This window comes from Neomonachus schauinslandi, chromosome 9 (assembly GCF_002201575.2).
Source record: "Neomonachus schauinslandi chromosome 9, ASM220157v2, whole genome shotgun sequence".
In the NCBI taxonomy this organism is placed as follows: domain Eukaryota; kingdom Metazoa; phylum Chordata; class Mammalia; order Carnivora; family Phocidae; genus Neomonachus; species Neomonachus schauinslandi.
Window position 1 is genome coordinate 92,207,135 of NC_058411.1, and position 24,816 is coordinate 92,231,950.

At 36.5% G+C, this 24,816-nt stretch overlaps 1 protein-coding gene across 2 annotated transcripts in view; it reads right to left on the reverse strand.

Annotated features, from left to right (window-relative positions):
- Positions 1-24,816, reverse strand: part of FAM214A (family with sequence similarity 214 member A) — a 96,589-nt gene that overhangs the window by 22,780 nt on the left and 48,993 nt on the right. The window contains exons 3-7 of one of the 2 annotated variants that reach the window (XM_021693775.2): positions 8,457-8,641; positions 7,360-7,562; positions 6,939-7,064; positions 4,322-6,161; positions 2,192-2,311 (exon numbers count right to left, since the gene is read on the reverse strand). In XM_021693775.2, coding sequence (XP_021549450.1) covers positions 2,192-2,311; positions 4,322-6,161; positions 6,939-7,064; positions 7,360-7,562; positions 8,457-8,641 — 2,474 coding nt within the window. The remainder of the gene's footprint in view (positions 1-2,191; positions 2,312-4,321; positions 6,162-6,938; positions 7,065-7,359; positions 7,563-8,456; positions 8,642-24,816) is intronic. The other variant, XM_044917790.1, reaches the window with a different exon arrangement.

Sequence of the window (24,816 nt, forward strand, 5' to 3'; positions counted from 1 at the left end):
TAAAATCACATATAACATGCAAATTAGAAAGACTTGTTTCTAGAATATTAAATATCTATACCTATTAAATATATTTTTTAAAGATTTTGTTTATTTGACAGAGAGAGAGATAGTGAGAAAGGGAACACAAACAGGGGGAGTGGGAGAGGGAGAAGCAGGCCTCCTGCCAAGCAGGGAGCCCAACTGGGGGGTGGCGGGGCTCGATCCCAGGACCCCGGGATCATGACCTGAGCCGAAGGAGACGCCTAATGACTGAGCCACCCAGGTGCCCCATACCTATTAAATATGATACTGAAAGTCTAAATAGTCTTAATAGTTTTGAGAGTTTACAAGTGTACCATGCTATTTTTTGTAGTAAGAACTTAATGTGAAGTTTTCTATCTAAACTCTGTCTTTAATTCTGAAAAGTTCTTTATTTCTTCTGATACTGCATTTTCCTGGTTCCATCTAGTCCTACTTTTCAGAATTTGTACTAGACTTACACTGAACATCTCATTTTATCCTCTGTGGCTCTTTCACATTTTACCATCTCTCTTCCTTTCTGTACTTCTTTCGAAGTGCTTTCTTAATATCTGTCTCTCCATTTACTCAATTGCTATTCAACTGATTCTAGTCCACTGTTAATCCATCTGTATTTTTATGAACATGTGTGTGTATGCACAGCAATTAAAATATTTTTCATACTTAAAATTTTGATTTATTTATTTTTGAAGTACACATGTTCTTGCATCTCGACCCCTTGTCTGTTCCTGTCCCACAAGAGGCATTAAACCCTAGCATTATATTAGGTTCAGATATCCTAGAGGGCCATAATTTGCCCCAAATTTGGAGATATATCTTTCTTTCTCTTACATTATATTATGTATTTAAGAGTTATACTCTGTATTATTTTGTATTAAAGGTTATATTCTATCAGGATTCCTGTGTTTGAGGAGGAAGGGTCTGCCTTTATCAACTCAGTCCACCATACTAAACAGAAGTCTACAGTGCCTTTTATATTGGTATGATGCTGACCTATTTTTTTTTCTGATCACTTGGGTCTTTTATTTTATTTTTTATTTACTTATTTTTAAAATATTTTATTTATTTATTTGACAAAGAGAGAGAGTGAGAGAGGGAACACAAGCAGGGGGAGTGGGAGAGGGAGAAGCAGGCTTCCCGCTGAGCAGGGAGCTCGATGCGGGGCTTGATCCCAGGACCCCAGGATCATGACCCGACCCGAAGGCAGATGCTTAATGACTGAGCCACCCAGGCGCCCCTCACTTGGGCCTCTTAAAAGTACCCCATAGGTAGGTCATATATTTGGGGTTATTTTAAATTGTTTGGAATTTAACTTCTCTAAAATAAACATTTATGGTCCAAATTATAAATTTAAATTCTAGATTTCTTATTCAATAATTATTTTTTGAACATAGGCCAGATATTGTATCCTTTCAGTTTGCTTAACACAGATAAAGCAACAAAAATTATCTTATGTCAGTAGCAAAAACATACATGTTTTTATTCTGCTATGATATTGATCACTTGTCTTAGGTTTAACTGAAATGGCAGGTATAGCAACTAACTACTGATTGCTTACTATGTGTTAGGAATGATACTAATCATCCTCACAACACTAACAGAGACAGTATCACTTCCTTTTTAATGATGAAGAAACTGAGGCTCAGATTACTGAACTAATGTCACAAATGTCATACAGCTAGGGTGAAGTCAGTGTGACTCCAAAGCAACACTCTTAACCATTGCACTCAGATCTACAAATCTATTTGTAAATGTAGAGTGGGGAAATTTATATGTCTCAAAATAAGATATGGCATGGCTTCCAGGTTAAAGACAACCACAAATTTGATTCCCAAATGACCAAGCTGGTGGTGTCAACCAGCTTTGGTGCTAAAATACAAATTTATACAAACCCACTTGACACTAAATATTTTCTTTATATTTAGTAACAATTAAAATATTAGACAAAAGAATTTCAGAGAAATTTTATAATCCATAATATTTTTATTCATGCTTTTAGCCTTTCCCCATATTAACACATAACTATTAAATAAAAAATAAAATGTTTCCTAACTGGAAATTTCTGTTAAAGGTATTTAAATTCTTTTCAATTACAATTTGGATAAAATGATTTGTAAACATTTTAGACGTTTCCAACTTTAAATATGAAATAAGAGGAAAAAAACCTTACAGGACTTGAAAGAAGAGGCAATCCAGTTCGAGGATGAAAGGCTCTGGTTGAAGTTCCATCTAAGGAATGAAAATTATGTTTCCGCCAGACACTTGAATGTTTCAGTGGTATAGTCTTCTGCTAGGAAAGTAATTAGATTTTATGGTAATATATAAGTAATTTGTGATTTTATTCTTATTCCTAATATGTACTGAGGTATTACATCCTTGGTGGTGAAGTTGATGATCTATAGATCTATATCTACACACACACACACACACACACACATACACACACACACACACCCATTCTTACTTTAATCAGAAAACAATGTCTAAGTTTTTTCCAGGATACTGAATAAACTCAAATATTCTAAAGAAACTATGTCCAAATATAATTGCCTAATCAACATATGGTCATATTTATAAATACTCAGAGTCTAAAATCTGGTAAACTAACATTTGATATTTTTAATTTGTAAAAAAAAAAAAAACAAACAAAAAAACTACTCACAGGTAGAAAAAATAGAATATTCTAAAATATAAAACTATGTTACTATTAAGAGACATTCTCAGAGCATATAATTTGGTGGAACATGATACAGAAATACAATAAATGTGAATTAAAAATATATATATAATGCAGTTATAGTACCATGTTTTTGAAGTGATACAGGAAACAGGCTAATTCTTCAGAATTAGGCAAGTTTAAACCTGAACACCAGAAATTCATAGTAACACATGAAAATCAGAAAAGACTAATTTGGGTCCTGGCTCTGCCATTTGCTAGCTTTGTGACCCTGGGCAAGATGCTTAAACTCTCTAAGCTGAAGATCCTCATTTATAAACTGGAGTTAGTAGTAACACCTAACTTCATAGTTTAGTGGAAGGATTAAGTATGTCAACATGTGTAAAATATTCAGAAAAAGGCCTGGGCACTTAGTAAATGCTGTATGATTATATTTAAAACAAGAACATGAAAAAATAAATCTTAGTACCTTGAAAAATACTATAGCCAAATTAAGCCACCCTATTAGGTACCAGAAAGGATCATGAAAAGCTAATTGTTCTGTGACAATTATAATTTTAGGAAATTAGAAACTACCATTTGATTAAGTCCATATGTTAGAGAACTAATTTTAGTGATAAAGATGAACTAAGGTCATTCAGATTTGGATCAAGGTAGTTAAGAAGTAGTTTTCCATAACTGAGATTTAAATTTGTGATAATACTTGGAGAATTAAGGGAAATTAAAGTATAATAATAATTTTCTAAACTTAAAAAATGGTTTTGTATAAAGTCAAATAAAATGGAAATAATCAAAGTATCTTCTTGACATAGTGCATGGAAGGTTTACAAAATATTTCAAAATCTGTTATTTGATTGCTGTTATTTGGTTGTCACAAGTGGGATAGGCACAAGAGATTGATCATTCTCTGAGGAGACTGAGACTGAGGGTTTTAAAAGTTACATGACTTAGGGGCGCCTGGGTGGCTCAGTTGGTTAAGCGACTGCCTTCGGCTCAGGTCATGATCCTGGAGTCCCGGGATCGAGTCCCACATCGGGCTCCCTGCTCGGCAGGGAGTCTGCTTCTCCCTCTGACCCTCCCCCCTCTCATGTTCTCTCTCTGTCTCATTCTCTCTCTCAAATAAATAAATAAAAAAAAAATCTTTAAAAAAAAAAAAAAGTTACATGACTTACTCAGTGTGACTTAAGGACCAAATTGTGAAGTCAGGACTGGAACCCAGGTATTCTGACCAAAGCCTAGTAATTTCACTATAGATATTCCTAAAATCCTTAGCTGAGTGGTAGCATAACACAATGGGCACACTGTATTAGGTCAGAGCTGCTAACAAACAATATGTTAAGCGAATGAGTTTCATTTCTGACTATTTACTCTCCAGCACTTGTCCATAGTATTGAAATAACTAAAAAAAACGGGGGGGGGGGCATGAAGAATTTATTTAACATTTGCTCTTAAGTGGGTTATTTAGAAAGGATGTTAATACTACTTTTACTGCAGTTTTATTGTAACAGATTGTGTACTATAATTAATGGGTACCTTGGGCCTTTATAACTAGAGTTCCTGTAAACAAAATTCAAACCATATGACTGTTTGAGAAATATATTTGAAATATTAGATGTTACCTACCAACACGTCTGTACTTTTCAGTCGTTCACATGTAGACAAACAGTTTTTGATATTCTTTCTCTGAGAGCAGTTTTGCGATTTTTCATCAATTGTCTCTTCTTTCTTATCCTGTTCATTTTTCAATTGGTCTGGCTTTTTGCATTTGAAAACTTCATTATCGTTGAGATAATTTTCTATACTATTAAGTTGAGTATTTTGCTCACATGTCTTGGGCCTTTTCGAGTCTTTATTTGAGCACTTGTTTTCATGTTTGTTCAAATATCCAGACATTTCCAACACAGTTTTTATTTTTGAGTCATTTTTCTTGGAATTCTCAAATTGATGATTGTTAAAAGACACTGGATTACAATTTTCATTTTTTATTATTTTTTCCTTATACTTATTTGTGCAAATCTGTTTGCTGGTACTGTTGGAATTTGAATACTGTTTATCGATTTCATTGCTAATTTCTTGCTCCTTAAATTGACACTCAGAAAGTGTACTTTCCAATCTAACTGTCAAATCTAAGTTATTTTTTTTGCAGTGAGGCGTATTTGAGGGAGTCAAAAAACCAGTAGCTTTGTTCTGTGTCTCTTGAAATGTATTTTGGATGATTTCACTAGGATTGTCCTGATAAAAATTTCTTATTTGAGGTTTCAAAGAGGACTTGACTTTACTATTGCATTTAAAAGAACTCAATGAATTACTGAGTATTAAGTTTTCCCTTTCACTGCTGTCTTCTAGTAAGGAAAATTTTTTATTAGAAATGGAAATGGAGGTGTCATCCTTGTTTTTCTTCAACAAATTTTTGTCTTCATACAAACTCCTAAACACTTTAGAAGGAACAGAATTGGAGTCATGCACGTTGAATGACTGCCGGGATATATGTGATGCTGTTGGATCAATATGCTCCAAGTGTTGTGCAATCCTTGCAATAACATCTTGCCGCTCCTGGAGTAAAGAGCCTATCAAAGGATTAGTCTCACCAACAGACTGACGAGAATAAAGACCATCCGAAATGCCAGTTGCACTTCGAGGAGTTTCTGGTTTTACTTGAATTTTTCCCTCACTGGTGTCTTCTGAGGAGGTAAGCTCTGGACTACCAAAAGAAATGGAGAATGTTTCTTTACATTTTCTCACATTTTCATTTTCTTGTGAAACTCGGAAAAGTTTTGAATTAAGCGAACTAGACTGCTGCATATTAAATGGATGTCCAGAAACATGTGAAATGCTTGGATCACAATGAATCAAATGCTGAGCAATTCTTGCAATAACTTCTTGTCGCTCCTGAATTAAAGAGCCTATTAACGGATTAGTCTCACCAACTGATTGCCAGGGACTCTGGCGGCTAGAGACATTGGAATCAATCATTGAAAATGATTTTAAAGTTCTGACTGGTGTTTCATGTGACTTTTTATCTCCTCTACCACTGTAACCCAGAATATTGGCTTGACATGTTCCACAGTCAGATTTACTGCCAGTGCCTGGATACAGTTTGACATTTTTGACAGCTGCAGTATGTTCTGGAGTTGTGCCATTTTTTGGATGCAGTACGCTTTCAGGTGCCATGGTCCAAGATTGTTTGCTACACAGACGCTGTGAACTATTTGTACTACATTGTTCTGCTTCATTAGAATTGCGGTGCTGATGGGCTTTAAGTTCATGTTCTTGAATTCTTTTCTCATAAAGGCCAATATTAGTGTGAATACTACAGGTCAACACTGGGTAATTAGACTGTCTGGGCAAGGACTGAACGCTGACTTTCAAGGCCACATTGTGAGAAACATTGGGAACAGGAAACACATGTTCAGTTGGAGTCTGTGAAAAATTCCACTGCAGGTCTACATCAGCAGCACTGATTCTAGAATCATACAGAAAAATAGGGACTCAACGGATTATAAAACTTATAACATTATTGTATATTATGAAAAATTTCAAATCGTCATATACTTATCTTTGTTTACATTAATTACTGTTAAAGGGAAGTAAAAAGGCTTTACTTTCAGCTACTTTACCATGCATGTCATTCTGATAAAACCAATACAAGAAGTACAATAGTTTATGCTTAGAATAGGGATGATCTTTTTAAGAACACTAGACTACTTAAGCATTAAAGCTCAAGAATATTATAAGTTAGAGTTATTTGTCAAAACAGAAAAAAATGGACTTTGTATTTACTACTAAATAAATGGATTCAGCTAATTCTGTTGTACAAGGTGATTATGAGATACTAGCTATCTCATGGCCACCTGCCTGCAGAGACAATTAGATAGCTGTTCAGCATCCTGTAAATTTATAGTTTTCAAGATACAAAATTAAGTAAGTCTACCATTATGGAAATTCAGCAGCCCAGAAAGTTTTTCTACTGTATTTATAATGGTAGCATTAAATCCATTGTTGGTTCTCGAAAGATAAAAAAATGCTCTGAAAACTATTCTATGCCAAATTTAACCCAAAAAGCAAAGTTCATACTGATTCCCATTTAAATTTCGCTAACTTGTTTTGAGAAAAACTTCAGTAAATTTTATCTACTTACATTTAGAAATGAAGGAAATTAACTGTTTAAAAGGTAAAATATGATTCAGTAGCTAACCCATATAACTGAATGCACACTATTCTTATTTTGCCCTAGACATACCTGTAAAGAATATTTCGTGGAATAGCACCATGAGAAACACTCAGCCAAGCACTTAATTGAGAAAAAAACACAAATGAGCGGACAGCCAATAGAAGAGTCTTCTCTTCAATAAATCGATCTCCACTCCTAAGGTAAGTAAAAAGTATCATTTAAATGTCAGCAAGTATGAAATGACTGAATTGTAGAAAGATAGAAGCTAAAATAAACATTCAGGATGTGTGCTTTCAAGAGCATAGAAGTGCATTTACCAGAGTCACTTCAAATCACATAAGTACTAAATGTCTAAATTTTACTGCGTAAAAGTAAATAGTAAATAGAAGTAAATAGAAGAATTCAAAGACATGACATATTACTAAAATAATTTATAGAAAGCAATGGAAAACCTGATTTGCCAACAACTTCAAACAGTACAACAACTCACTGTCGAGGAACTGGCTCCAATACCCATCTTTCTAATAATAATGCATCTTGCTTAATTGCAGGATCATGGAGATCAATTCCTTCTGTGGTGGGCCCATCATCACTGTAGCAGCAGTCTGGTAGTAGCATCACTTCCACCATGATTGGAAGGCTATTCTTCCACAACAGCGAGACCTCAGACCTAGTTCTTCTGGCTTGGCGACACTTAAGGGAAAACGAATATGAGCAAAATGTCTCAATAGTCCACAGAATTTTATATTTAAATTTTAAAATTATAATTGAAAAACAGACTTCTATATGAGAAATGAGTCATCAATGGGAGACCTTTGCTTAGGCTTGTCTATTTAGATTTCATCATTAAGTAATGGATTAACATTACTGAGTTCTACAGTGCAAGGATTAGTACTAAACATGTACGGTGCAAATTTCCTTGGGGGTTATTTTTGTTCTATTTTGTGGAAAAATAACTGCCATAACACAGTATCTGACAGGCCTTGAGGTGGCCAAGCCTAGTTTGTTAATTATACCATCATTACAAAAGAAAGATTCATTCCAAGTGAAAACCAAAGTATTAAAAATTCATTTTCATTAAATGCTCAAAAAAGACAAGATTTTAAAAGTGTAAATTTAGACTAAGAAAGGAACTGTTGAGAAAATCCTTGTACACTACCTACCAAACTAAGTATTTTTAAACATTAATATGATAGCAAAAAGGATCCTCCCATGGTGGGGGAGGGAAGGAATATCAGAGGGACACTGACTAATGCGAGGAAAATTATCATGAAGATAATGCTACTAAATAAACACAAAGTCAATAGTAATAATAATCTTAAATCTGGCATGTGAGAAGGCAGGTATGAAATTGGCTGTCAACCTGTATGTTGATTTGCAAAGGTACTTACTGTGCTTTCAAGAGCACAGTAACCTTAGAGTCAAGGTTATTAGCTATGGTCCAGGATTAGGATTGTTTCCATTATAGTTTTAACCGATTTTATATTTAAACGTGAACACTGTAATTATCATTTAACACAAATGATGACAGAATTTAAACTAGTTTATATAAATATAAATAAAAAATACTCAACACACAATTCTCACCTGAGCCAGCTTGTCACTGCACTCATGTTTGGTAGTTACTGGGTAACAGGACTGTGCTGGAGGGCAATGGAAACTTTCTGTGCGACCTTTTACAGAACATTCAGGTGTTCGACCTTCTGTTATTAACAAGGCCAAAGAGACCAAGAACTCCTCTGCATCATATTCAAAATACTCATCTAGTGTATCTGGTATTAAAAAAAGAAAGAAAGAAGAGTCTCCAAATTAATGTATTCTTGATAAGAACTCACCTTTTACACCTAAAATACCTAATGTCACAATCCACATTCAAGCATATTCACTAACAAAGAGTGAAAGGGGAATAAAAATGAGGCAATTAAAATACAGTAAACTCTTGATTCAAAGTTATACAGGGTAAGGAGAAGATGGATAATTCCAAATTCCAGTTAAGACAAAGATGGTTAAAATTATGGCATAAAATTATTTTTATGTAAACTTCAGTTAAAACATCTAAGATTCAGGTATACATTTGTAATTCTATGGATATTTAGATTTTTGGATGTCAAGTGCAACAGTTTTCACACACAAAATTTCACCAATAACCAAAGGGTTGAAAAGTCTTGTGTCATACATTTTTAGGTAAATGCTTTATTATTATTAAATATTAGAGAGAAGATGCAAATTCAAATGCATGTTTCTCCCCTTTCCCTTGCCCGTTTCTTATCTAGTTCCTTGTTCTCACAACCCCAGTTCTGTGCTGTGGACAGTCAGAGCTATGGAGCCCTTCTCTGCCAATACTATACAGCAGTATTAGTTTCAAAGGAGAAATGCTGTAATTATCCAGTAGGCAATGTAGGCCCAAATTGCTACATATAAAGTGTGTTACTTTTTGGTTACTACTCAGTTCCAAAAAAATCTAATCTGCAGGTGTTTTCACTTATTTGTAATTATTTTTAAATTTCTCATAAGTGCTCCAAGTTTGTGAAACACAGTTAAATTTCAAAAGTGTTAACCTACTACACAGGTTGAACATGTGTGCAAATATACACACACAAAATTCAATTTGTTGTGCAATCCAATTAAACAACACATACTTTAAATACTTACTACACTGTATTAGGTGACAGGGATACAGAGTTCTACTGCACATAGCTCCTGGTTGCAAAGGGTTTATGATTCAGAAATGACTTTAAAAGCAAATAGAACACTACAGCATTTGATAAATGTGTAACAGTGGTAACATTTTGCAAAAGAGGTAGGCATTGAAATAAAAAAGCAGAGTCAGACCTATAAATACAGAGAACAAATTGATGGTTGTCAGAGGGAAGGGGTTAGGGATTGGGCAAAGTGGGTGAAGGGGAGTGGGAGATACAAGGTTCCAGACATGGAGTAAGTCACAGGAATAAAAGGCTCAACACAGGGAACACAGTCAATGATACTGTAATAGCATTGTACGGTGACAGATGGTAGCTACACTTGTGGTGAGCGTAGCATAGAGAAACTGAATCTCTATGTTGTACACATGAAAGTAATGTAACATTGTGTGTCAACTATACTGAAATAAACTTAAAAAAAAAAAAAAAGGTAGGCATTGAGCAGAACCAAGAGAGAAAAAACATAACTTGAGTAGAGAATTTGTATAGAGAAAGCGTGGAAAAGAAAGAACAGGAGTCAGATCATGAATAGTCTTGAAGCGTATGATGAAGAATGCCTATTTTTAGCCTTAGGAAGGCTTATCAGGAAAAGAAGCAGCCTTAAAAGCCAAACTTTATTGAGTTGGTATTTTAAGACCATTCAGAAAAATTTCCCTAAAATGACCATGTGCAACACATAAAATAACAGCCAACACTTAGTAACATTGTCAGGCATTGCCAATTCTCAGTACTTTTTACACATTAACTCATTTAATCCTCAGAACAGCTCTAAAAGGTGAGAACTGTATTTTACAAATACAAAAACTGTTTCATAGCTAAACAAATATGGACTGTTAGTTAGGCTTACCTAATAATTACATATTTTAGAAGAAATAATTTATTTGATATAAAGCATAACATTAAGAAAACAGAAAGGATGTCACAAATTTTCACAGGTTATGAAGGACAGATCTCTGGAGACTGGGGATTAATGAATCAAAACATAGCTCTAGGGTCCCTCTACCTCCAAGACCGTAATGAGGATCCTGTTGCTGCTTCTGTAGTGCCCTGCACTTTAGGCTCTGGAGTTCCCCATCTGTTCTGTTTAACAAAAGAGGTGAACAATTTGGCCCCTAGGAAAACTCTGATCAGAGTGATCCATAAATAAAATGGACTCTCAAGAGAAGTAAATTCTTTATCACCAGGGGTATTCAAGACAGACTGACAGACACATGCCAGGGGTGTGGTTGGAAGGATTTAGATATCAAGTGGTAGCTCAGATTTGCAAGAGTTCTTTCAACGCTGACAGTCTGTGAATCTCTGTTCTTCAGAAGTAGCTCAGAAAAACACCCAGGAGAGAGGCCAGAACCATTACGTCTTTCTCAAGAGACACTAACTAGAAGCCCCTCTGAACCACTACTCATCATGTAGTCATTTAGGACAAAAACCCAGGATAGCTCAGAGCTACTTCAAAGCTCTGTCTAGACGGAAAAGAAGAATATCTTACCCATCACTGGGCTGCTGTATATGCTGTTCAGTTTACTTCTAAAGCCTGGCAAAGTAGTAGAACGATTCCATGCTTGTCATGACATGGAATACAATGACAAGAGAAGCAGAACAACCTGGGGGTTGCTAATAAAGTTTCTTTAAAAATAATGTTCTTATTTTTACTTCATGGAGGATAATCTGGTAACAACAATCAAAATTCTCCTTCCACAAATTTATCAAGGAAATAACACGTACACCAAGCTGAATATTAAAGGATATTTATTAACATGTTTATACCAGTTTTTTAAAATCGAATAAACCAGTGTGCCTCGGTGGCTCAGTTGGTTAAACGTCTGCCCTCTGTTCAGGTCATAATCCCAGGGTTCTGGGATCCTTCCCTGCTCAGCGGAGAGTCTGCTTCTCCCTCTCCTTCTGCTTCTCCAACTGCTCACTCTCTCTCCCCCCCGCCCTCTCTCTCTCAAATAAATAAATAAAAATGTTTTAAAAAAATGGAATAAACCTAAATGTCCAACAATATAGGACTGGTTAATATACTGTGGTACAGTTATATATCTACAAAATATCTTCAAGGTGAAAACACAATGTTTTGAAAGAAAGAATGTTATGATCATGTGTTTGTGGGATCACATGTGCCACATGCATAGAAAGACACATACAACAAAATTTTATCAGGCCTGTAAAGTGAACATAAAAACACATAAGCTAAATTTTAAATAAACTATATTCTCGGGTTGGTATTAGATAAATGATAAGGCCTATGAACTGAAAAGTAACAAGTAAATAAAAGCATTACCTAGTGTCACATTTTATTTAGTTGTTGCATTGCAGAATTCCTACTTAGTAGGTCATAGTTTAGTTACTTAATGCAGGAATTTGTGAAGACAAACCTAGGTTAACAGCATACTGGTTGAAATACTGGAACTGAGCAGTTTAAAATGCCTTTTCTTTTTGCTATTTAAAAAATTAAGATCTAGAGTCTCATACTGGTAATATGAGAAACATATATGGAGGGAATTGAGAATGGGTGTTAAGAATTAGTGGAAGAGGTTATGCTCAAAGCATTGGATTCTTTTTTTTTTTTTTAAAGATTTTATTTATTTATTCATGAGAGACAAGAGAGAGAGAGAGAGAGAGGCAGACGGAGAAGCAGGCTCCCAAAGAGCAGGGAGCCCGATGCGGGACTCAATCCCAGGACGCTGGGATCAGGACCTGAGCCGAAGGCAGAGGCTTAACCATCTGAGCCACCCAGGCGCCCCAAAGCATTGGATTCTATTGACAAAACCAGTATGTAGGTATTAAGACTTCATATATTCAACAATTATTTATTATATACCTGCTGTGTGCCAGGCACTTTCCTAAACACTGGGACTTGGAGCTTGTGGTGGCAAAGAAAAACAAGAACAGATTAATAAGAAAAATATCAGATGGTGCTAAGTGCTATGCTTTAAGTGTAAAAAGAATGATGTGCGAGTGATTATGTGAATGTTTTTGTACTGCATGTTCAGGGAAGGCTTTTCTGAGCAGGCAACATTCAAGCTGAGACCCGGACAAGGAGCTAGCTATTCAAAAATGAGGGGAAAGAGCATTTTTTAAAGGATTTATTTATGAGAGAGAAAAAAAAAAAAAACAAGCATTAGAGGGAGAAGGAGAGAGAACCCCAAGCAGACTCAGCGCTGAGTGAGGAGCCCAATGCTGGGCTCAATCTCACGATCCTGAGAGCAAGACCTGAGCCAAAACCAAGAGTAAGAGTCTGACCCTCAACCAACTGCGCCACCCAGGTGCCCTGGGGAAAGAGCATTCTAACCAGAGGGTCCAAGGTGAGAATGAATGGGTATGTGCTGGAGGAGTGAGGCTGGAATGGCAGCAGGAGGGAGAGAAATTGGTACAAGACGAAGTTTAGAACGGTGGTCAGGGACCAGATTATACAGGATTCTGAAGCTAGAGCAAGGAGTTTAAATTTTGTCATAAATTCAATGTGAAGTCATTGGGTGGCTTTAAGGAAATGACATGATCTGATTTACATTTTAAAATGATCACCCTGGCTGCTATGTTGCTAATAGGAAAAAGAACCAAAGTGGGTATACTAGTTAGGAGGTTACTATAGCTGTCCCGGCTTGGGGATATAGTTTAGGGAATCATTGGCATTTGGAGAATATTTAGAATCAAGAGTTACCTAGAAGAATACGTTGGGAACTCATGACAGAGCTCTGGGGCATTCCACCAAGTAGTGATCTAAGAGAGGATGATGAACCAACAAAAGGAGCTGTCAAGTATGGTATCATGGAAGCATAAGAAAAAAAAAAAATCAAGGAGGGCATGGCCAACGGTTTCAAACAATGGTGAGGTTTAATAAAATGTAAACAAAGTGACCACTGGATTTGACAATAAGGAAGTCACTGGTGACCTTGATAACAGTGATCTCAGTAGACAGTGATGATGAAAGATTGGGCAGTTGTGACATACATTGTCAATTATTCTCGAGAGTATAGATGATAAATAGAAAAGCCTACTTTCCTAGTCCTCCTTGAGCACAATGGCCATTCATGTATCACAACAGCCCCTTTTATAAAAACAAGTATTAAATAGTATTAAATAGGCAATATCAACACTCAAACAAAATTGTCCCCAAATCTCAAGTAAAGAGAATAAAAGAAGTTCCCTTCTAAGTCTATAGGACAAGGGTAGGAAATTCTCCCTCTTTATGATCCTGAAAATCAGCCACTAATCTTACTAATTTGTTCTTTTCAATTTCTCTTGGATTTGGGGCACCTGGGTGGCACAGTTGGTTAAGCATGTGACTTCAGCTCAGGTCATAATCTCAGGGTCCTGGGATTGAGCTCTGCGTCATTGGGCTTACTGCTCATCAGGGCGTCAGCTTCTCCCTCTCCCTCTGCCCCTCAACCTGCTCTCTCTCTCTCTCTCTCAGATAAGTAAATAAATAATAATAAATTTTTCTTGGATTTAAACTCTTCCTTTTTAACCTCAAGACAGTTACCTAAGTTAGGCTCTTTTTTCTTTTTTTTAAAGATTTTATTTATTTATTTGACAGAGAGAGAGAGACAGTGAGAGAGGGAACACAAGCAGGGGGAGTGGGAGAGGGAGAAGCAGGCTTCCCGCGGAGCAGGGAGCCCAATGTGGGGCTCGATCCCGGGATTCCAGGATCATGACCTGAGCCGAAGGCAGACGCCCAACCGACTGAGCCACCCAGGCGCCCCTCTAGATGACAATTTTTAAAAGATTTTATTTATTTATTTGTCACAGAGAGAGAGAGAGAGCGAGCACAAGCAGGGAAAGCGGCAGGCGGAGGCAGAGGCAGGTTCCCCGACTGAGCAAGGAACCTGATGCGGGGCTCGATCCCAGGACCTGGGATCATGACCTGAGTCGAAGGCAGTCGCTCAACCAACTGAGCCACCCAGGCGCCCCAGGCTCTTATTTTATACCTGAATTACTACAACAGTCTCCTAGCTATGGTTTAGGACTCTAAGCCCCTTCTTACTCACTTTGCACCCTAGTGCAATTAATCTTCCTGAAAAGCCATTCTATCACATTCCTTTCAGCTCAAAGTTTTCTCTGTTTGTTTTACTGGCTCCCTAACTGCTGTTGATTCCCATGTAAACTCTTAAGCCTGACCTTAGAGCCAGGACCACCATACCAGGCTGCGCCCTGCCAGATTCTGCTGTGAATGCTGACTCTTGGGTATACACACTGTGACGACCCTGCTTCAGACTCCACCCATAGAGTCTTAACCGTCTCCACCATTGCTTCTTCGTCTCTTTCACTGCTCCCTACATAGTCTCTCTGTGCCAGCCAAACTGTTCCCTATACCATGCTCTACTTGTTTCCTTCCTTGTACCACTGTTTGTTCTTTTCTACCTACTAAACATGGCTTCTTCTTCTAACAATTCTGAGATTTCAAAAGTTTCCTGAGTCCCTATTTTTTTTCCACAAAAGAGCCCTTTCCTAACTCACTTCTACACTGATCTTTCACTGACTTTATACTCTTCCCCAGAACTTATGTAATCCAGCTAGGCTATGAATGGTTACTTCAGAGTGCTGGCGCACAGTCCTAGGGTCATGAATTTCACCTCCACATGGGTAAGTTTCACTGTGTTCCATGAACAGACTGTACTGCTAACTTCAGCCAACCTTTGCCCAGACATGAGCCACTTACCACAAATGAGGCCATGAAAAGGGGAAAGGATAGATCAGTGCAAATCAACCATCACTTCAGGAAAAACTCAGCATTATATTCACAGTTCCATAGGTAACCCAACCCATCCATTTCTTTATAATATTTTAAATATTTCATGGATGGAAATAATGGATTAAATTCTACATACACTGAAAAGGTTTTGGTTTCTCATCTATATCTCAAAGGTATGCGTTGTACGGTTCTGTTTTAAGTGAGAATTGTAAAGGTTCTTAGAAATCATGTAGCCTAATCTACCTTACTTCCAGATGAAGAAAATAAGGCACAAAGACTCCAGCTTTCTTGTTCAGAGTTGTACACTATTGGAAAGTAGAATCCACTTTTCTTCATTTCAAGTACAACTTGATTTACATACCATGAGAAGTCTTTAAGCAGAGAATAAAAGGCAAAGTAGTTTAGTGACAAGTGCAAAAAATAGTGGCTGTGGCTGTGAACAAGAGCCATTTCACATGTGGACTATTGTTTTATTAATATTAGTGACACAAATATTTTCACTTATAGAACAGATTCTTCATATACAAAAATATTCTTTTGTTGTTGTTGAGCAACAACAAAACATAAACTGAATTTTTAAAAAATCCTCAGTACTCTATTATGAAAAAGGCAAGTGATCTATAAACAAACTTATCATGGAATTACTTTTTTTGTTTAAGATTTGTTTTTTTGGTTTTGGGTTTTTTTTTTAAGATTTTATTCATTTGAGAGAGAGAGAGAGCAGGGGTGACAGGGAGAAGCAGGCTCCCTGCTGAGCTGGAAGCCCAACGTGGGGCTCAATCCCAGGGTCCTGAGATCATGACCTGAGCTGAAGGCAGATGCTTAACCGACTGAGCAACCCGGGCGTCCCCATGGACTTACTTTTAACAGCAACTTTCTGGACTTGCGTGTGGTTTGAATTCAACCAAATATCTTTGCTGTACATCTACATAATACAATAACCACCAAAGTGCAAAATTATAATGAAAGCATTGCAATATTCTGAGGTGTCATCTGGAACACTAAGTCACATGTATGTTTTTATAATAACCTACCTTTTCAAAAATTGGCCATAAATTTTAATTGTCACATAATCCAAACATCCAATTAAACAAAGTTGATCATGCTCATCTTGAGCTGTGAAGTATTTTATCAAGTGCTTCTTCTTTTTAATTCTTATGATGTAGCACTGACTAATAGTTTAGAGCATGAACTCTGAGGTCAGGCAACCAGTTCTACTACTTGCTAGTTGTTTGGCTTTGACAAGTTATACAACCTCTCTTTGCCTCAGTTTTTATATCTAATAAATGGGGATAATAATAGTATCAACCTTCAGAGAGTAGTTAGAAGAATTAAATGATTACATAAATTTTTAGAATATTATATGACACATAGTGATCACGATGGAAGTGTTTGTTAAATTTAAGACAAATATAAATACAATGACACAGGTCTTCCTCTTGTTTTAAAGATGTGAAAACTAATTCTGTAAAATCATTTGCCCAAAATCACATACATATTATCAGTAAGTAGAGAATTAGCTCTAAAAACCTGCTTACCACTACCAATAGTTCTTAATTCTCAACTACAGAAGCTCATACTTATTTTTCATTTCACACAAAAATGACTCAGACCTAACCTACCAACTCAGACTATCTTCAGGGATTCCTGGTACTAAATGAATTTGGACAACTAATCCTTCCTTGCCTTAGGTCTTCCCTGTTTAAAGTTCTTTCAATTTAGATATTATGGAAAGGTCTAGATTATGCACTTCCAGAAAGAGCAAGAGGATGTCCCATCTAGAAACATTATTCTTATAATGCTTGGCAAAACTGTACAATTACATCTGTTTATAAATAAAGTGTTCCAATGTTCTATTTTGTGCATTTAAAAACACCTAAGAGTTAATTAAAACCAAGCATGGTCCCTTTATCATCAGAGAAAAATAAGCAGCTTCTGTGGGCAAAATGACAAGGGATAAGTTGTGTTTTTTTAATAAAATAAAATTTAAAAAGCCAAGTTTTGGCTTTTGTATAAAAGTCACAAATTTAGGATGGCTTAATGGGTGGCTCAGTCAGTTAAGTGTCCGCATTTGGCTCAGCTTACAATCTTGGGGTCCTGGGATTGCAGCTGGCATTAGGCTTCTCCCTTTCCCTTTGCTCCTCCCCCTGCTCATTCTCTCTCTCTCTCTCTGTCTCTAATAAAATCTAAAAAAAAAAAAAGTCACAAATTGAAGAACTCAAAAGAACCATCAAGAGCATGAATTTTCATTCATTTGTACATTAGAAAATTGGGCTTCAGAGAGTTAAAGGAACTGCTCAGACACACATGGCAATATAATGGCAAAGTGAGGATTAAACCAACATCTCCTGTGTATATACAATGTTACAAATTTGAGGATTTAGAAAGAAGTCTCATCCAGTGTGCCTATCTACCTAAATTCTACTACCCTATTAGTCCAATTCCAATTCTGGGTCAGGGAAGAATCATGGATGGAAACTCAGTCTTAGGTATTTGTTGGCTTAGTACCCAGGTCATTTTTGTTGTTCATACTATACCAGCTATCCAACTTCTGAATATTGATTCTTTTTTTTTTTTTTAAAGATTTTTTATTTATTTATTTGACAGAGAGACACACAGCGGGAGAGGGAACACAAGTAGGGGGAGTGGGAGAGGGAGAAGCAGGCTTCCTGCCGAGCAGGGAGCCTGATATGGGGCTTGATCCCAGGACCCTGGGATCATGACCTGAGCCGAAGGCAGACGCTTAATGACCGAGCCACCCAGGCACCCCTCTGAATATTGATCCTGATCCTTTACTATAAAACATGTTGGTGTCTAATCCCCAATCCCTGTTTTCCTGTGAATTCTAACTGGACTTTCCAGTTTACATGGCTACTATTTTGCATTCTTCCAAGAATGGTCTGTTTCTCTGCCCATGTGAACACTCTGAATCCTACTTTTTACCACTGAGACATAAGGTGCTTCAACCCAGGTGTGTTTCCTCAACATCTATTATATGATATGAATTGCTGTATGTCATGGCCACCCAAACTAAACCTGACCCTTTGAAAGTTGCAAAACAAGAGTTGTGAATGAGTTAGAAAATACCAAAGAGGGAAGAGAAGCAGGAATTAAAAGTCTTAACAAAAGAACATACTGTTACAAACAGCATATTCTCCAATGGAGAAGTTGAAAACCTGCCAACTTCTTCTAGTCCCTGATTTCAGTTAAATTTCAAGTGGAAGCAGATGCAGAAAAAAACCCTCTCATAAGCTTCATGCATTCCCACTGCAATTCTCACACTACTGTAAAGGCCGTATGTCTCTAATTAGACCATAAGCTCTATGCAAGTAGGAACCAGGTATAAAATAGTCATCATTCTATTATCAGTGCTTAGGACAATGCCTGGCATATAGGAGGTGCTCAATGAATTCATAAGCAAAATTAAAAAAGTATTTAAGTGTAGTTATTTAGCTAAATAAAAGGCTTAAGCATTTGTAGATCAACTTAAGATCTATGTTGAAGTATGACCAGCTCTGACAAATTCAGTTATTATAGGGCAGGTAAACTCAAATGATGAGCCCTACAACAAATGGTCAGGATATCAAGCAAGTTCTTTAACTTCTATTTTACATTCTATTTATGTTCTTCAAAAATCTAACTTATTCACACTAAAATTCTAAAAAAAGTTAACTGCCCCTCCCACCACTAAAATTATTATACTCATGTATGTTCCTGGGCCTTAGTAATCAGTTTTTCAAGAGAATTCTCAATTCCAACTTGATAGCCATTTCTACCATCTGATAGTGTCTTCTCTAAAATACTGAGAATAGGGGCGCCTGGGTGGCTCAGTCGTTAAGCGTCTGCCTTTGGCTCAGGTCATGATCCCAGGGTCCTGGGATCGAGCCCCACATTGGGCTCCCTGCTCGGCGGGAAGCCTGCTTCTCCCTCTCCCAGTCCCTCTGCTTGTGTTCCCTCTCTCGCTGTGTCTCTCTCTGTCAAATAAATAAATAAAAATCTTTAAAAAAATAAAATAAAATAAAAAATACTGAGAATAGGTAATTATGAGGGACAGGTCTCACAGACTTCATCACACTAAATCTCACAGAAACCAAAGGAAAGGCCTTGGCTAATTCTCTAATTACTCTCTATAGTTAATAATTACCACAACCAGTATAACCAATGGAAATGAACAAAAGGCAGGCTTAGTGATTTGACATGTGGAAATCAGGGTATTTTAATTATTTTCAGGGCTATAAAATATTTCTCAAATTTTTCTAATGCTGCTGTTCATGTTTGTAGACATTCTAACTTATAGGAACTATTATTTTACAAATTTTATGTACATACAAAAGCTTAAGATAATAGTGAACAAAACCAACATAAGATATTCACTCAACCATTCTTAGATATTTTATGCTTTTTTTTTAAAGATATTATTTATTTATTTGACAGAGAGAGACACAGCGAGAGAGGGAACACAAGCAGAGGGAGTGGGAGAGGGAGAAGTAGGCTTCCCACTGAGCAGAGAGCCCAATGCGATGCGGGGCTCGGTCCCAGGACCCCGGGATCATGACCTGAGCCGAAGGCAGACGCTTAACAACTGAGCCACCCAGGTGCCCCTATTTTACGCTTAATAGTATTTTATAAAGCACTTTGAACTTCTTGAAACAGGATCTAAGTATGTTAAAAGCTGAATATTTCTAGTTTTAAGACTAAAAATTACCTTTAAAAATTCTGAAAGCATAAAAGGTGTGATGTGAGATATGACAGGCCTTGTGTACTCAGTATTCAGGCCACACTGAGTTTCTATGTTCTTTAAGTTACTTAGAGCCAAGTAACAAAATAAACAGTAACTCGTTTTCCACCTTTGCAAATGTTGCATAATATAAAGAAGCAATTACTTACCAATTTGAATTTACCATAAAATCATTTCCATTAAAATAATTTTACCTAAAAATGCTACAAAGGCAAAACACAAAATAAACATCTCTTTTTATAGTAGTAAAACAATCAGTGAGTTCATAAAAAAATTTCAGTCTCATTTGTGCAACTTATTTATTGTTGGATTTGTTCCCCCAATTGTTAATAATTTTCTAGGCCACAAAAGAATAAGGAAGGTAAAACTTGTACACCACACAACTCTGAAAGGCAATTCTCTTCCCAGAGGACTATGCGTGGCAGTCCTAACAGACATGTCCTTTTCCTCTTCAATTCAAATTTCCAATTACGCAAAGCCTCTAGCCTTTAAGTGCCATCCATATTCCCCTCCTGGCTCCTTACCAACTTAACTGTAGTCATTTGTGTGGGGATAAGGGTATTTTTTTAAAGAAAACAACCAGAAAAGAATAAAATAATTAAGATTTGGAATCAAAATACAGAGAAAAAAATGTGAGGAAGAAGAGAAACAAAATGAATGAAGAGGAAACAACAAACAGCAGGAAAATAAGAAGGGAGAAAATATAAAAATATAAGGAAAACAGAGTACCAGTAGAGCTAGAGGAAATGGAACAAATAAAGAGGGAAAAAATTTCTAAGGAAAGCCAATACTTTGTTTCCTAACTGTTCCTCAGACTTTTTCCCAAACTCCCATCTTTCAAACATTCCAAAGTAGGCCTTCTTGTTTCCTCACACATGCTCTACTAGCAACTTTATAAAAGGAGCCCCAACTTCTAAAAGAATTGTTTTATACTATCTTTTCCAAGCGGTTGCTGAGCAGAAGAGTTGTCTTTATTAATGGTAGGCTATAAAAACTTCTTGTGGAAAGAGAGCAAAGTGCTACACCAAAGGCACCAGAGACTGAAAAGAAGGCCAACAGGAAGTTAAAATCTGCAACCTAAATAACCAACAAAAGATGAACATCCAGAATAGTTTACCTAAGAATCCTGAGAAGCTAATGAACATATGATGCTGAACATCCCTAATCATCATAAAATACAAACTAAATCCACAATGACAAACCATTTCAAAATCACCAGATCGGGGCGCCTGGGTGGCTCAGTCGTTAAGCATCTGCCTTCAGCTCGGGTCATGATCCCAAGGTCCTGGGATCGAGCCCCACATCAGGCTCCCTGCTCTGCGGGAAGCCTGCTTCTCCCTCTCCCACTCCCCCAGCTTGTGTTCCCTCTCTTGCTGTGTCTCTCTCTGTCAAATAAAGAAAATCTTAAAAAAAAAAAAAAATCACCAGATCTAGGGGGAAAAATTAGTCTGACCAAGTAAGTGTCAGTAAATGTGTAGGGCAACTGATAGTTGCTAGTAAATACTGCTAGTAAAAGTAAACATAGGTACGATCACTTTGAAAAATAACCTGGCATTATCTAGCAAAGAGTGCATGCCCTACAACTCAATAATTACTCTGCTCAGTAAATCGAAGAAAATTTTGTACCTATTCACTAGGAGACAAATATAGGAATATTCAAAGAAGGAACATCTGTAATAACAAAAATCCTGGAAACTAGAACAAATTCTATCATCTATAAAGTGGATAAATTGTGGGATATTCATATAACAGGACACAATACAACAGTGGACATAAATACAAGAACAAGTGATAGCTACGCACAGGTTATAGAAGACTGTAACTAGAATGATTCTATTTACATAAAAGCTTAAAACACAAGCAAAATTAAACAAGATACTTGATGACCACAGACATATGTGGTAAAAGTATAAAGAAGTACAAGGGAATAATTAATATAAAATTCAAAAGAGTGGATATTTCAAGTATGACTGGTAGACCTCTAATTGAGGCAAGGCACACAGGAATCATTACACAAGAGACTGATAATGTTCTTGGGTAGTCACTGTATGAGAAATTATAATGTACATACTCTTTGTGTGTATGATGTGCTTCATAACTTAAAAAAAAACAATTTAATATATTCTCTTATTTATGTGACAAAAACAAACTTTTAAAAATTTCATCACAGGGGGCGCCTGGGTGGCTCAGTCGTTAAGCGTCTGCCTTCGGCTCAGGTCATGATCCCGGGGTCCTGGGATCGAGCCCCACATCGGGCTCCCTGCTGGGTGGGAAGCCTGCTTCTCCCTCTCCCACTCCCCCTGCTTGTGCTCTCTCTCTCTTTCACTCGCTCATTCTCTCTCTCAAATAAATAAAATGTTTAAAAAAAAAAAAATTTCATCACACAGAAGGAAAACTGACATCTGCTCAGTGGGGAGCCTGCTTCTCCCTCTCCCTTTGCCTGCTGCTCCCCCTGCTTGTGTTCTCTCTCTCTCTGTGTCAAATAAATAAATAAATAAAAATCTTTTTAAAAAAGGAAAAGAAAAAAACTGTCAACCTAGAATTCTTTAAAAAACCAAGCAGAATGCTTCTTTAGACACAAAAAAAGGTGAAAAAATTAATCAACAACAGACCTACACTGCCAAAAATGTTTCCCTCTATCAGAGGGAAAATGATACCATTTGAAAATGTGGGTCTACACAAACAGCACTGGAAATCATAAATGTGTAAATGTAAAATATAAAATGGTTTTCAAACCATTTTAAAATAGAATTCACTACTTAAAGGAAAATTAGTAGCAATATACTGTATGACTCATAACAATGTAAAATGCATCATAACAATAGTATAAAGGCCAGAAGAGGGTGAAATGGAATTATATCATTATAAGGCTCTAATACTATACACAAAGTTGTATACTGTGCTTGAAGGTAAACTGTGACAAATTAAAGATGATTATCACATACATTAAAGTAACCAGTAAAAAAAAACAAAACAAAGAACAAAAAAAGAATCAAAATCAAAACCAAAGAATACCACAAACCTAATTATAATTAATAAGTTAACAAAGAGATAAACTGGACTTCAAAAAAAGGACAAAAAAAAACAATGAAAACAGGAACAAAGACCACATGGGACAAATAGAAGTAAACAGTAAGATGGTAGATTTAATCCCATTCATATCAACAATAATCTTAAATGCAAATGGTCTAATTAAAAAGCACAGATTGTCAGATCGGATAAAAAAGCAAGACACAACTACATATTACCTATAAGAAACCCAGTTTGAATATAAAGACACAAATAAACTAAAAGTTAAAGATTAGAAAAAGATACACCATGCTAACATTATTCAAAAGAAAGCTGGAGTGGCTATATTAATAAGAGATTCCAGAACAAATGACATTGCAAGTGATAATGATGACTATTTCATAATGATTATGAGGCCAATCCATCAAGAGAGCATAACAGCCCTAAACATTTCTGTACCTACTAAAATAGCTTCAAAATGTGTAAAGTAAAAACTGATAGAACTACATAAGGAGAAACAGACAATTATATTTGGAGATTTCAACACCCCCCCTTTAAAATAATCAATAGGATAAATAAAAGAAAATCAGTAAGAATATAAAAAACTTGAACAATACCATCGACTTGACCTAATTGGCATTTACAGAACACTCCACTCAACAGAAGCAGAATACACATTCGTACTAGGTACTCAAAATATTTACCAAAATAAACTGACCACATTCTGGGCCATAAAACAAATCTCAATAAATTTAAAAGGATTTAATCACCGAGAGTGTATTCTCCAACCACAATGGAATTAAATTAGAAACCAGTAAGAGAAAGTTTTCTGGAAAATCTCTAAATATTTGAAAACCAAATGACTGGTGTGATTTTAATAGTCTATGGACCACCCCTGAAGTGAGGTTACCAAGTGCTATGGGCTGAACTGTGTCCCCTTAAAACTCATATGTTGAAGCCCTAACCCCCAATGTGACTGTATTTGGAGACAACACTTTGAGGAGATGATTAAGGTTAAATGAAGTCATTAGGGTAAGATCCTAATCCAATAGGAATGGGGGCCTTAATAGAATAAGAGTTATCTCTCTTTCTCCAGGCACATGCAACCAGGAAAGACCATGTGGGCACACAATGAGAAGACATCTGTCTGAAAGTCAGGAAACGCTTACCAAAAACCAAATCAGCCAGCACCTTGATCTTGGACTCCTCAAACTCCATAACAGTGAGAAAATGGATTTCCTGTTGAGTAAGCTACCTAGTCTATGGCATTTTGTTTTAGCAGCCGAAGCTAATGCACAAAAACTAAAAGCCAGGAATTTGGATCCATATTTTTTGTCCCTTTCTGAAACTCAGAGGAGGTAGTGTTGCCCTTAGTTCTAGATTCCTGGATAAGGCATGCTAAAGCCTGTCCCCTAGAGCCTATATGTTCCCTATTAATAAAAGAGGGAGTGAAATTACCAGGCATAAATGGGTGTCCAGAAGCCTTGCACTTGGGGTATTATAGGGTGCATGCCCAGTATAATAAATTGATACTTTCTTGTTCTACTATCATGTGCACATACTCCTAGTTGGGACTCAGAGGGAGAAAGGTGGGTATTACCATAACTCCCTAGCAATTATAGTAACTATCCTACCACCTTACACAATTGTTGTGATGAACAGAAGTGTGGTATGTCAAAGACTAAATCATTAAATTACTCTCACTCAAAAGGAAAAAAAAATCCTTCTGTTCTATGGCATAACTATTTAAAGAAGTCAAGGTGGGGGCAAGTGGAGAAAATTGAGACAAAAGAGTGACGAATAAAGAGG